The sequence below is a fragment of the Sander lucioperca genome, chromosome 9 (assembly GCF_008315115.2).
Source record: "Sander lucioperca isolate FBNREF2018 chromosome 9, SLUC_FBN_1.2, whole genome shotgun sequence".
NCBI classification, from domain to species: Eukaryota; Metazoa; Chordata; class Actinopteri; order Perciformes; family Percidae; genus Sander; species Sander lucioperca.
In genome coordinates this window covers 28,075,773-28,089,064 of record NC_050181.1, presented here as the reverse complement: position 1 = coordinate 28,089,064, position 13,292 = coordinate 28,075,773, and the positions used below count along the sequence as shown (strand labels likewise).

Below are 13,292 nucleotides of genomic sequence, written 5' to 3'. Positions count from 1 at the left end.
CAGTGGATCGAATTTCAAGGGGAGGACACACACATTATTTTTCACTTTTGTTAACATTACGAGAACAACTGTGTTTGTGCTGCATTCATGTGGTGGGAATAATTGGAAAAATGAGTTCCCGACTGAGAAAATTCACACTGCATTAACATGTGAGATAGGGCATGCCTTGGCGAAGGTCTGTACTCTCCGAATGTGCCCTTCTAATTACCTCCAAATTACAGTTTTTTTCAGTATGTGGGATAAGAGCTTTTACATGTGTAATAGTAATATGTATGTTTATTTAGGTGTGTGCTATTGTTATAGAGGCCATTAAACTGCTGTTTTCTGTGTGTGTGCTTTGTTAGGACATGTTCTTGTTGGCGTCCATGGGGCCCCCAGGTGGAGGGAGGACTCACATCTCTGGCCGCTTACAGAGTCGATTCAATCTCATCAATATGACCTTCCCAAATGTAAGTCCTGCTGACTCTTTAGCTCTCCTCTACCACTGAGGACTGAAGTTGACAAAATGAAGTAACTATTGTTTTTTTTACTTGAAAAGGCATTCACATATATTAAACACACATATACACAACATTTCTCATTTAACTAAAAGAGATTCATACCTATTTTAGCAATGCTATTTTTCTTTTTTCTTCTTCTATCATCCAACTATGTTTGTGCATTCAACAAGGTTGATCCTGGTAATATTCCACCTGCAAGACATTTCATCTTTCATCACCATTTGTCAACCAATTATTTATTAAACATGGAATTAACCTGATTATGATTATAACTATATAAATAACCACTGCAAAATTATGATTGCCTGAAAGAGTGCCTGCAAATGTTTTTCCGATCCCCCTTAATAATTTATTTTATATGCCTCCTTTTTATGCCTCCACGCCAGGTGATAGCTGTGGCTGGAGGCATTATGTTTTCGTGTTTCACGTACTTACGTCAACTTACGACACTTACGTGTGAACACGATATCTCAGGAACCCCTGGAGGGAATTTCTTCAAAAACTTGGACATAACTCAAAAATCCATACACTAAATAAAATTAACATTTCCCACAAATGTCTAATAGGATAAACGATGAAGTGATGACATTTTATACACAAAAGGTCAAAGGTCAACTTCCCTGTGACCTGCAAAAATGCTTTTTTGGCCATTATTCAACACCATAAGTCAGGAACAGAAGAGGAGACATTTGGGCGATACTAAATTGGTGACACTAATCTTAGGTGTCCACCTTGATGTACAGATCATCTGTGCTGCCGGTTAAAGATGTGTGTGAAGCATCCACGTTTCACCAAATACAATTAATACCTTTTAATAAATTACTTTATTAAACTCCTTTAAAGTCTTTACTACATATTTTATGTAAGTCTTGACGGACGTGGAAATAAACTGCAACTTGACTGGTTGGCAGAGGCATACAACTGCAGGGCAGCAATTGTAGTTTGTACTTTCCTTTCTCTCTCCACTGCTCCCTCTCCAGCTCAACTCATGTCTTATTTCAATTATCTGGCTGTCTTTCATCTGTGTTGTTGTGTTCCTTTTAATCTTTCCCGGACCATCTTTTTCAGTGCTTATTTGTAGTGCATCTCTCGATTCCTCTCTTCAGCCTACTTTTTGTATTGCCACAAGAGGTCAAAATAAATTTGCTTTTGAAAGTGACTGGAGCAGTATTGAATTCAGGACGTAAACACTTGAGTTGCCTTGACTCTTGAATGTTTGAAGTGGACAACATGAAATGGAATTGCTACACCCCAAGTACCACTTGTGTGTTTGATTGACATGGCTGTATCATTTACAAGATGTACCAAACTTGAAAAGACCTGCCTTTTCTGCATACAGGAGTCCCAGATCAGGCGGATCTACAGTACCATGATCAACCAAAAGCTACAGGGGTTCAAGGAGGAGGTGAAGCCCATTGGAGAAATTCTGACTCAGGCAACCTTAGAACTGTATTATGCTGTTACAGCTCGTTTTCTTCCCACTCCAGCCAAGATCCACTACCTCTTCAACCTCAGAGATATCTCAAAGGTACAAAATAATGGGTTGGATTGATGCAAGTGTACCCACAGCACACACATTCATACGGTACATAGTATATGTTTTCAAGAAAATACAACGGGATCCTGTTTCATAAAGGGAGCTCAATTTAGGAAAACGCTAAGAATACTAATACTAAGCCTCACATTGGTATTTTCGGGATAACCAGTATCACTAGCTATGGTAACATTTTCTTTAAATTTACTGAGGGCTTATTTAACTTAACCAGTTTAGTTAGTTGATTTAGGTCAAAAATACTTAATCTGCATATTAAAATGTTAGATGAAGCATCATGTCCTTTTTCCCTGATCCACCCATTCTAGGTGTTTCAAGGTCTGCTAAGAGCTCACCCAGATTTCCATGATACCAAAAACAACATCACTAGACTGTGGATCCATGAGTGCTTCAGGTAAACAAAGACATTTTTTCACCAAATCTTTGACCTTCTCACAGCTGTGAATGGTTTTCTACTCTAATATACATTAGCCAAAACCCACAGTTGCTTTTGTTGTGTATATATATTGGATACTATTTGTTGTCAATGTTTTGTTGTTGATTTCAGGGTTTTCTCAGACCGGCTTGTGGATCATAGCGACACGGAGGCCTTTGTTGCTTTGCTGGGGGAGAAACTCGGCTCACTCTTTGACCACACATTCCACAGCATCTGCCCCAACAAACAACCGCCAATATTTGGTACATTTATTACTGTACACACATATGTGCACACAGTATTGTCAATGTCACACAATGAGTGTAAAAATACTATTTCATCTAAGATAATGAATTGGTAATGGACAGAGGTTTAAGCATTATGAAACTGTTTGACTAATGACTACACCAGAAGATATTAATGTGTTTACCTGTGTTTATTTCTGTGTGTGCGTGTGCGTGTGTGTGTGTGTGTGTGTGTGTGTGTGTGTGTGTGTGTGTGTGTGTGTGTGTGTGTGTGTGTGTGTGTGTGTGTGTCAGGTGATTTTCTGAGTGAGTCTCATGTGTATGAGGACCTACTGGACATGAAAGTTCTCAAGAAGTTCATGGAGACCCAGCTGGAGGACTACAACCTGACACCTGGCGTAGTGTCCATGAGCCTGGTGCTCTTTCGAGACGCCATCGAACACAGTGCGTCTGAGAACACCACACACACATCCACACGCACTGTCATTCATGTTTCAATGGGCACGCAGTGCAGAAAATTTCCCTAATGCATTAACCCACAGCGTCAGTTCCACACATCACATTGTGTCCAGTCAATCTAGCATATTACCACAATCAATATAAGAGGTCCTCATCTGCTGTACTCTGATGTGTCTTTGCTGTGTTCACTGTTGCCAGTTTTTTGCGATTTAGGCCCAGTTAGAAGCTCCTTTGGAAAAACACAGCATGAGGCGCAGCTAAGAGCTACCCTCTAGTGAGAAAAAGCCTCTCAGCACCAGCCTCAGCTCTCTACACACTGCTGTCAATCTGCCACTTTACCACACGCCACTGCAAATCAATAGCAGTACATTACTATAGAAACAACATGGATCAACACTAGTTTGTATGTATTGTTGGGTTGTCCATGCACATTTCCAGGCACACTGAAACTCCATGAAGCTCTGTGTTAATATTAGATCAGATTGCACACCATTAAAAAGTAGTAAATAAAAAAGTGTATGAATGTAGATTTTGTCACATGCAAAATAATAATGTTTTAGTAACTTAAGCTGATATGAGGACAAAGTATGTGAATATTTGTAAGATACCCTCTTCAGTTGTACAAGCCACACATTGGACAGTTATAATAATACTGTAAATAGAGGATTTCAGATGACATGTATGATATGGGTAACATTTTGTTTTCCCTCCACAGTAACCCGTGTAGTACGTGTGATCAGTCAGCTCAGGGGCAACATGCTGCTGGTTGGTGTTGGGGGCTCTGGTAGACAGAGCCTGTCTAAGCTGGCCGCCTTCATCTGTGAATACCGGGTATTCCAGGTGGAAATCACAAAGCAGTACCGGAAACAGGAGTTTAGAGAAGGTGAGATTAAACACACTAATATTACATTCACAGATGTTTAAGAAAGGGAAACCATGACTCTATTAACTACTACTAAACCAAAGACTGAAACTAAACAAGATTAAAACAACAATGGACTCACATATATTCTTTAAAACTTCAGTATAAATCATGACTAATTTCAGCTTCTAGCTGACTCATCTGTATTTGATTTTTGATCAATTACTCTGCCTTTGTACAGTCAGTTCCTCTCATCCTACCTTCAGTCAGCTACATTATATATAGGGGATTTTCCATTCTTTCTATCAGACATCAAGAAGCTGTACCGGTTGACTGGTGTGGACAATAAGCCCACAGTCTTCCTCTTCAATGACACCCAGATCGCAGACGAATCCTTCCTAGAGGACATCAATAATATCCTGAGCTCTGGAGAGGTGCCTAACCTCTACAAGCAGGACGAGTTTGTTGAGGTCTGTGTTGTCTTAAAATCATTTTGGCCTGTCTATGCATCCTTGCATTTCCATTTTATTTATGGTTTAAATTAACTAAATTCTAATCAAAAGGTGAAGTGAAGAAAATTATCTAGGCTGAGGTTTTACCCACTAATAATAGAGGTCCATCAAAACACCAACATAGATGTTATCCTTGGTTAAGTTAGTTAAATCTTTGCCCAGCAAAAGAACGGCTTTCTGGTCAATATTTTACAATTCTTTTGATTTTCTTAGTTTTTCTCTGTCTTGCATATCAGTATTCAAGCCATACATGTGAATTATGTGTAAAGTTAAGATTGATTTGATCATAGCAATACAGTTTTAATTCAAGAATCTTGTTTTAAATGACATTTTACTGCATTTTACAAATTATGCTCATTATAAAGTGTAAATGTTCTTTTAAGACCATCTCTGTGTAATGCAAGACTGACCTGACTGTGGTGGCTGACTTATGGTCTGCTCTCGTAATCTTCCATAAGTAACATACAGCTTCAAATATGTATTGAACTTGCATACTACGGGGTCATGTGCATCTAAAGTTCATTAAAGTTTATATTAGAAACATGTCTCAAGGAATTTAAGCCCTAATGCCAATTCTTATAACATGTAATTGGTGTCATTCTACTTCTAGGTGTGCAATGCTCTGTCAGAGTCTGCCAGGAAAGACAATGTAGTGGAGACTCCTGACTCCTTGTTCAGCTACCTGATAGAGCGAGTCAGGAACAACCTGCACATAGTGCTCTGTATGAGCCCAGTGGGAGAGCCCTTCAGGTAGATTCTGATTTTGTTTCTTGCAGCACACTGTCCTATAATATATCCTAGTTCACAATATGTTCGTCCTCTTTTTTCTCCTCTCTTTGAGAACCCTGTTTGCTCTTGTTGTCGACACACAAGTTTATGGAAATTAACACAGTATGAATCCCATTGCAGTCCTCATACATGTAAGCTAAATAGTACTAGCACTTCAGCAGCTTATCTCTAGCAGCTGTACGTGCATTGTTGCCCTAACAAAAAGGGATAACTTGAAACGACATTTCATTTAGTCCTTTGATTTTACACACAATTAAATACTGGCATTTACAGTAGTGTTCATGTTGCGGCCGTATTTCTCTAACTAGACAGATGTTTGCTATTTTCGTATATTAACTGAATGAAGGAGGCATTTTGCCAAGATGATATGCTTTTGATCCGTGCAAGCCCAAGGACACACCCAAGACACTTGTGTTTGCAAATGAAGAACATTAAAATACACTGGTGGTCATCTACAGGGTAACTATTCCCTGCAGTACCTCTCAGCAGCTCCTCAAAGTTAATCTGGGGACAGTGAGTGGTGCCTCACCATGTGTTAATGGCTGAGCAAATTAGGTCTAGTGACTTGGGTGATTCTGTAGCAAGGACCTGAGGCTTGCTGTATTTGCACACACATACACACACACACACATACACACAGATGTAGTATTCACACAGATGGATACATATTTTCTGTTATTCATTCTCTCTGTCCGTTATATTTTCTGTTATTCATTCTCTCTGTCCGTTGTCACACACATTCACACACACAATTTTTCTGACAAAAACACCTCTTCCCCCTCAACCATTGATAGCCTGGTTGCAATTAGTGGCACAGGCTACTGGTCACACATAATGCTACTAATTGGGCTGGCAGGCGCCATTACCCAGAGCTAATCACCATTCTCTGTGTGACGAGGCATCCTGGCCCTCTGACAACTCGCTGCTAGTAGTGTCCATATCACAGTGCCAGAGCTCAGAGAGTCCTGCTACACCAATTAACCAGCTGACCAACTCACACTTGTAGGTCTTCAGCACACTCTGCTGTACCTTACTGTAGGAGGTTCTTTCAAAATGTTAAGAGCTTTCGTGTCATACTGCCTAAAGCTTGCCAGGGTTATTTACTCGTCTTTTTGAAAATACAGCCTTTTGCAGCAAAAAAAAAACGCATTAGTTTTAATGTCTTTGAAGCATATCAAGGGTCAATAATGGCTTCATAATTGCCTTCATTTGTTTTTTCCTGTATGTATGTACCTGCACTGGTTTACAGAATCTTTGCCCACATGATTATATCATTATTTCAACAAATTGTATCTGAATAAAATTCATAAATGGCTGTTTGCCAACAGGAACCGCCTCCTCCAGTATCCAGGGCTTGTCAACTGCACCACCATTGACTGGTTCTGTGACTGGCCCAAAGATGCTCTGCTGGAGGTAGCTGAGAGATACTTGGATGGACTGGAGCTGGGCTCCTTGGAGGGGGTACGGCATGCATGGACGGACACACACACACACACACACACACACACACAAACACACTTTTTTGTGTGAACACTTGATTTCACAATTCTAAATTGGTGCCTATTCAACACTGATGCATTCTCATACATTAATATACTCTCCCAACATCTGTAAGTTCAACTTCATGTAACTATATTGTCAGCTTTAATGGGAAAAATAGAGGGGAGAGGATAGCTGTTTGGAATGAAGGCAGACACCTGAACAGGGACAGAGAGCTTTAGTTTTTCACATTAAGAGTCTCAATTTGTAATGCCCACTAAACACTGTCTACCTCAATTGCATTTACAGTGCAAAACCAGTCTTCATTTACACTGGGTTTTTTAATCCTTCGTTTTCCAATCCAGTGTCCTCTATTTAAATCATTTAAAACAGCTGGCTCCATATTATTATAGAGCAAGTATTTCCAAAAAGTTTAGTAGTACCCTGCTGTTACACTTACTGTATATTAATCCTCACATCAATTAATACATAGTAAATATTTTGACTCCTTAAATTGCATTCCTGTTTGAACTTTATATCAACACGTTAACATACTGTATCCTGCATGATGTTGTAGATCCAGACAAAGGTTGCCAGTATCTTTATGACCACACATCAGTCGGTTGCACAGGTCTCCCAAAGGATGAAGTTGGAGCTGAAGAGACATAATTATGTGACACCCACCAACTACCTGGAGCTGGTGTCTGGATACAAGAAGTAGGCACCTTCACACTTTCTCCTTCACTTATTCGTGATTCTCTTTTCTTCTCTTTTCACAGTATCTTTTAATGCTTCATGTGTGTCGTGAGGGCCACATGGACGGTTATACTAAACTGGTCCTGTTATAAACTAGTTAAGTGTGCGAGCGCACACACTTGTAAACTACACATACATTAGGTATGGGTGCTTTGGGTGCTGTATGCATCAGAATAGAGCTAAACCAGAACAAGATTAAGTATAACACAAACCTGGTTAATTCTAGTATGGAAGTTATTCACTTTATAGTTGCCACCGGTGGATGAATGGCTCTGTCTGTCCATTCAGTTCACCAAATGCCTGTCTCTGTTACAATCACCTTGTCAATCATTTGTGTGTGTGTGTGTGTGTGTGTGTGTGTGCGCAGGCTGTTGGCAGAGAAACGCAGTGAATTGGGGGAGCAGGTGAGCAAGCTGCGTAATGGCCTTTTCAAGATCAGTGACACACGGGAGAAGGTGGAGGCCATGTCTGTAGAGCTCGAAGAGGCAAAAAAGCAGGTGGCCGAGTTCCAGAAACAGTGTGACGAGTTCCTGTCTGTCATTGTACAGCAGACGAGAGAGGCTGATCAGCAGCAGAAGGTAAGCAACACAAACATGCCAAGATGCACACACAATTTACTAAATAGATTAAAGTAATAATTTGATTAAGGCATACACATTATTCACATCCTCCTGACTTACCCAGTCATTCCATTGGATCAGAAGTAACATTTGTGGTTTATGTTTTGGAAGTGTCTGTGGTAGTTGGCTAATAGGAAAGATACATATTATAGTCAATCACACATTGGTGTATGTTTTTGTTAAGGCTGTCAGTGCTAACAGTGAGAAAATCGGGGCAGAGGAGATACAGTGTAAAGCCTTGGCTGAGAATGCACAAAGAGATCTGGACGAGGCCCTGCCTGCACTGGAAGAGGCCATGAAGGTAGAGCTCTTTCCTGTTTTGATCCTGCCAGTCCCTCTTTGTGTTGGCAATTCTGTCTTTACTGTATGTGCTCACTTTGTTCATTATTATGTTTGGTTGAATTATTTCCTTGATATTTGATGGGTAATGATCCTTGACCTTTCAGTATATTTGACTGTTCTACTTCTCTTTTGCACTAATGTAAGCACCTTGTCATTTGAATATGTGCTTTCTGTCTAAATTTGAATTAAACATGACTGCCTTCTTACGTCCACACATTCTCTTTTCGTTCCACATAGGCCCTGGAGTCTCTAAATAAGAAGGACATGACAGAGATCAAGTCATATGGCCGTCCCCCAACACTGGTGGAGACAGTGATGACAGCTGTCATGACTCTTCTGGGCAAAGAGCCTACCTGGGCAGAGGCTAAGAGACAGCTGGGTGAGAGACAGCCACAGTGCAGAATTTAGGGATGGATGAAGGGAGAGTTTGGCAAAGAAACGAAGTAATTGGGAAAACTGTGTTGTGAACAGTTACACTAAAGAACATAAAGATGTAACTGGAAAGAAGGGTATCGCATATATATATTAGAAGTCCCCTCAGTAAGGACATTGGTATAATTCACTCTTTCTTTGTGCTTTTTTTAAACCCAGGACTTATTTTCCATGTTTCTGCTATTTATGACAATTGATTGTGATTCAAATTATCATTAAGTTTACTATTGAGCTCTCAGTTTATAAGGTGCAATCCTCCCTAGTGCAGTGGGGCAAACTGAAACAAGATACCCAAATAGACATAGAGAACATAAAACAAAAGCTAATTAAAAACACTCTTTCTACACACTCAAACTGAGGTACCATGTCAACAATATAATTTATCAAACACATGATCACAAAACATTTCTATTCCAAAAGGTCATTTGATTCCTTTTGGCATTGCTGACAAATTATATTGTTTCCTCTGCTAAGCACTCATTAGTTTTCTACAGCCTGGCTCCAAATTTACCAGTCACAAGCTGTGGTCAAAGTTAAGAAGGTTAGAACATAAAAATTAAATTAGTGGCACCAAAATTGACTTGCAAGGAAACGTTTCTAGTGTACTTTTTTAAAAACCCATTCAACAACAATAATAAGCAACAGCACTATAATTACCCTTGAAACACTTTTAACTAACTTTTTTCACACACAACTTCAATACACACATCATATCTGCAGGTATCTGTGTTTCGTTATAGGAAAGGCATGCATAATCACCTATATCTAATGAATGTAATTATTTGGATACTCCTTTCCTTGTCATCTACATTTATATGTGGCAGTATACATTTCTATTTTCAATTTACGACGATTTCAGCAGGAGAAAGGAATTATAAGTTTTAAATTATAAGGTTTAAATTATAAAAATTTTCAAGTGGTGTACATTGTAATGTTTGCTGTGAAAGAAATCGTTTACAAAATGCACTTCATTTCCCTTTTGATGATCACAAATCTGTGGAGTTGTCATAAAAATAGATAAAACAAAAAGGTCAAGGAAATTATTTAGCAGATTAACTGACAGCCACATATAATGGGCCAAACCTTTTTCACTTATGTGACCTTGAAATGTTTCTGGCAGGTGAGGGCAACTTCATCAAAACATTAGTTTACTTTGACAAGGACAATATATCGGACCGTGTGTTAAAGAAGATCGGCCAGTACTGCAGACAGGTAGACTTCCAGCCAGAAATCATCGGCAAAGTGTCACTGGCTGCCAAGTCCCTCTGCATGTGGGTTAGAGCTATGGAGGTAATAACACACACACACACACACACACACACACACACACACACACTCACTCACACATGCTTATAGATATGAATAGTCACCACAAACCCACAAGCGCACATAAAAGTTTGTAATTAATTATTCTTTGAATTGTTAGTTATTTAATGCATGTAGAATACGGTGCACATGTTGGCCCTGTGACATGACACACATGTACAAATTCACAATGAGCTGTATGCATTAGGTGCATTACTGCATACAGTAGCAGCAGCAGAACATTTTGCCAAAATAAGCAGAGCAAAGGAGCACTCACAAAAAAAGTAGACCTCTTTGTTAAATGAATATATGAACAGGAAAATAGAAGGCAAAACTAAATCCATGGATATGTACGCCGTTCCTCCAGGTTTATGGGCGTATCTTCAGGGTGGTGGAGCCAAAGCGGGCACAACTGAACGCTGCCACGGCCCAGTTAGAAGAGAAACAGGCTGCATTGGCCGAGGCCCAGAACAAACTGCGAGAGGTATGTACAACTAGCTTGATCGACATTTAGATACTAGCTCAAGCCAGTTCAAGTTTATATAGAAGTGTAGCATTATAGTTAATCTAGTTTACATATGACAAGACCAATATGATAATATTAAATAATTGCTGTGCGTGTGGGCAGGTTGGGGAGAAGCTAGAGCAGCTGAAAAAGCAACTCGGTGAGAAGCTGGCCATGAAGGAGAGTTTGAGGAAGAAATCAGCTGAGATGGAGGTGAAACTGGACCGAGCTGACAAACTGGTCACTGGACTGGCTGGAGAGAGGGTCCGCTGGGAGGAGAGAGTTGCTGTAGGCCATTCACAAGCACACACACACACACACACACACACACACACACACACACACCAAAAATAATAATATTAAATAATAACTCACACATTTGCATACATGCATACCTATGTAATCTAGGGTGACCAGACGTCCCCGGTTTCCAGGGACAGTCCCCAGTTTCGGTGACCTGTCCCTGGCTGGAGCTGTCCCCGGAAATGTCCCTGGTTTTCACTGTGACTGACAGACCCGAAATTGGAATGAAAGAAAGAAAACATTGACCAAACGTATAGTCGCGCACCCTACATGCGCAGGCTCAAGACAGCCAGAGCAAGCGCTGCTCAGAGCTCAACTTCGGTAAAGTTAGAAAGATATTCACAGATTCTAACTTCCGGGATCAATTACTCTACAGCGAAATGTTATTAAATCACAAACGACGCATCTTTGCTACCGTAGTAAGGTAAACAACAAGCTACAAACTAATTTTCATCAAAACGATATGTCCTCCAACCTGGAGAAATAACATTGGTCTCTATGAGCAGCCGGCGGTGAGACGGCAGTGCTTAGGGACCGTCTACAAACTACAACACCGAAAAGAGATACAACAAAAATGGTTAATTTAATGATTTAATAAGGTAGTGTCTCCAAACTTACCTCAATTATAACTTGTCTCCTGCTAGTTGTACTACAGCACTTACTTTAAAAAAATAAGCATATTCATAATTTTGGGGAATATTTTTTGCCAAAAACATTTAATATTTGAATAATTAAATAGAGTTGTGTCTCTAAACTTACCTCACATATAATTAGTCTTCTGCTGGTTATACTACAGCACTTACTTTTCAAAAATAAGCATATAAACCAAGATAAAAACATTACCTGTTTTGGAAGTATTTACGCTTCTGAGCTGAAAATGCCCCTGGATTTTGTCTCAGAAATCTGGTCACCTTAATGTAATCAGGTTGTGTGTGCTTCAGGGTCTTGAAGAAAACATGGGATACCTGGTGGGAGACTGTTTGCTAGCAGCGTCTTTCCTGTCCTACATGGGACCCTTCCTTTCCAACTATAGAGACAAGCTGCTTGCCATCTGGATGAAGGAGGTCAGGCACACAGACACACACACCCCATAAAAACATATATCCTTGTGCAGTTCAGTTAAAAGCTGGCCATATACTTGTACTCCTTTTACTAGTTACAAGCAAGTCATGAAGTGTCCTCCTAAAATGGAAATTAAATTTTACAATTTACAGTGGTATTTCCAACAAACCCCATGTTTTACAATATTCTTTCTCTTCTCTCTTTCTCTTTTTCTCTCACTCTGTGCTTGCCCTTTCCTCAGGTATGGGACTTGGCGATCCCATGCACACCAGGGTTTAGTTTTGCAGTTTTTCTGTCCAAGCCTACAGCTGTGAGAGACTGGAACATTCAGGGCCTGCCCTCTGACGCATTCTCTACTGAGAATGGCGTTATCGTCACCCGCGGAAACCGGTCAGTACATGTAGACACAATTGTTATTAAAGGATTAGCTATAGTCAAGTAAGTATACTAAATTAAAATGCTTTTGTATTTGTTTTTCTTGGATTTGGTTGTGTTCACTGTATAAAACGTGTTTCATACTGTAAATACAAGTTGACTTGTTTTATTTCTTGCCTTTTATTCAAGATGGCCACTGATGGTGGACCCTCAAGGCCAATCTCTAAAGTGGATCAAGAATATGGAGATGAAGAGAGTAAGTCTTGACTCAGCCAGTCTTATTATGATTTGTATTCAATGTTATTGTGTCCTTACTGTTGGAGAGTTATACATTATGTATACTGTACAGCTGGAGTGCTGATGTTGATCACTATGTTTCAGATACTCAAACAGTGTTTTTGTAATAAACCTGGTAGCTGTATCAGCCACAAAGTTCAGCGCAGCTTTAAACAAAGTTCAACTGAACTTTCGGTGGATCTCTGCTCAGCGCACCTGAAAAAAAGGAAGACTGCCTTCCGGTACTTTGCACAATATAAATGGAATTAACTTAAAATGACATTGACAGTCTCAACCAATTGAATTAATTTAAACTTTTAATTTTGAACATTTTTAGAGATGTGTGTGATTGTTTCTGATGCAGTTTGTATGTGCTTGTGTGTGACAGGCAGGGTTTTGTTTGTCTTAACTGTTCTGTTTCTCCACCTGTACTCAGCACAAGGAGACTAGCTGATTAAAGAAAAGGTTCATACAAAAGGTACATAATCCATTTCTTTTTCTGT

At 39.7% G+C, this 13,292-nt stretch overlaps 1 protein-coding gene across 2 annotated transcripts in view; it reads left to right on the top strand.

Moving 5' to 3' along the window:
- dnah2 (dynein, axonemal, heavy chain 2) overlaps nt 1–13,292 on the top strand; it is a 76,415-nt gene that overhangs the window by 42,350 nt on the left and 20,773 nt on the right. For both annotated transcript variants that reach the window (XM_031288457.2, XM_031288456.2), the window contains exons 51-69: nt 345–449; nt 1,840–2,028; nt 2,361–2,446; nt 2,600–2,730; nt 3,007–3,156; nt 3,887–4,054; nt 4,343–4,503; nt 5,156–5,295; nt 6,663–6,795; nt 7,391–7,530; nt 7,937–8,147; nt 8,374–8,490; nt 8,769–8,910; nt 10,084–10,253; nt 10,636–10,752; nt 10,897–11,061; nt 12,018–12,140; nt 12,380–12,528; nt 12,703–12,769. In XM_031288457.2, coding sequence (XP_031144317.1) covers nt 345–449; nt 1,840–2,028; nt 2,361–2,446; nt 2,600–2,730; nt 3,007–3,156; nt 3,887–4,054; nt 4,343–4,503; nt 5,156–5,295; nt 6,663–6,795; nt 7,391–7,530; nt 7,937–8,147; nt 8,374–8,490; nt 8,769–8,910; nt 10,084–10,253; nt 10,636–10,752; nt 10,897–11,061; nt 12,018–12,140; nt 12,380–12,528; nt 12,703–12,769 — 2,664 coding nt within the window. The remainder of the gene's footprint in view (nt 1–344; nt 450–1,839; nt 2,029–2,360; nt 2,447–2,599; nt 2,731–3,006; nt 3,157–3,886; nt 4,055–4,342; nt 4,504–5,155; nt 5,296–6,662; nt 6,796–7,390; nt 7,531–7,936; nt 8,148–8,373; nt 8,491–8,768; nt 8,911–10,083; nt 10,254–10,635; nt 10,753–10,896; nt 11,062–12,017; nt 12,141–12,379; nt 12,529–12,702; nt 12,770–13,292) is intronic.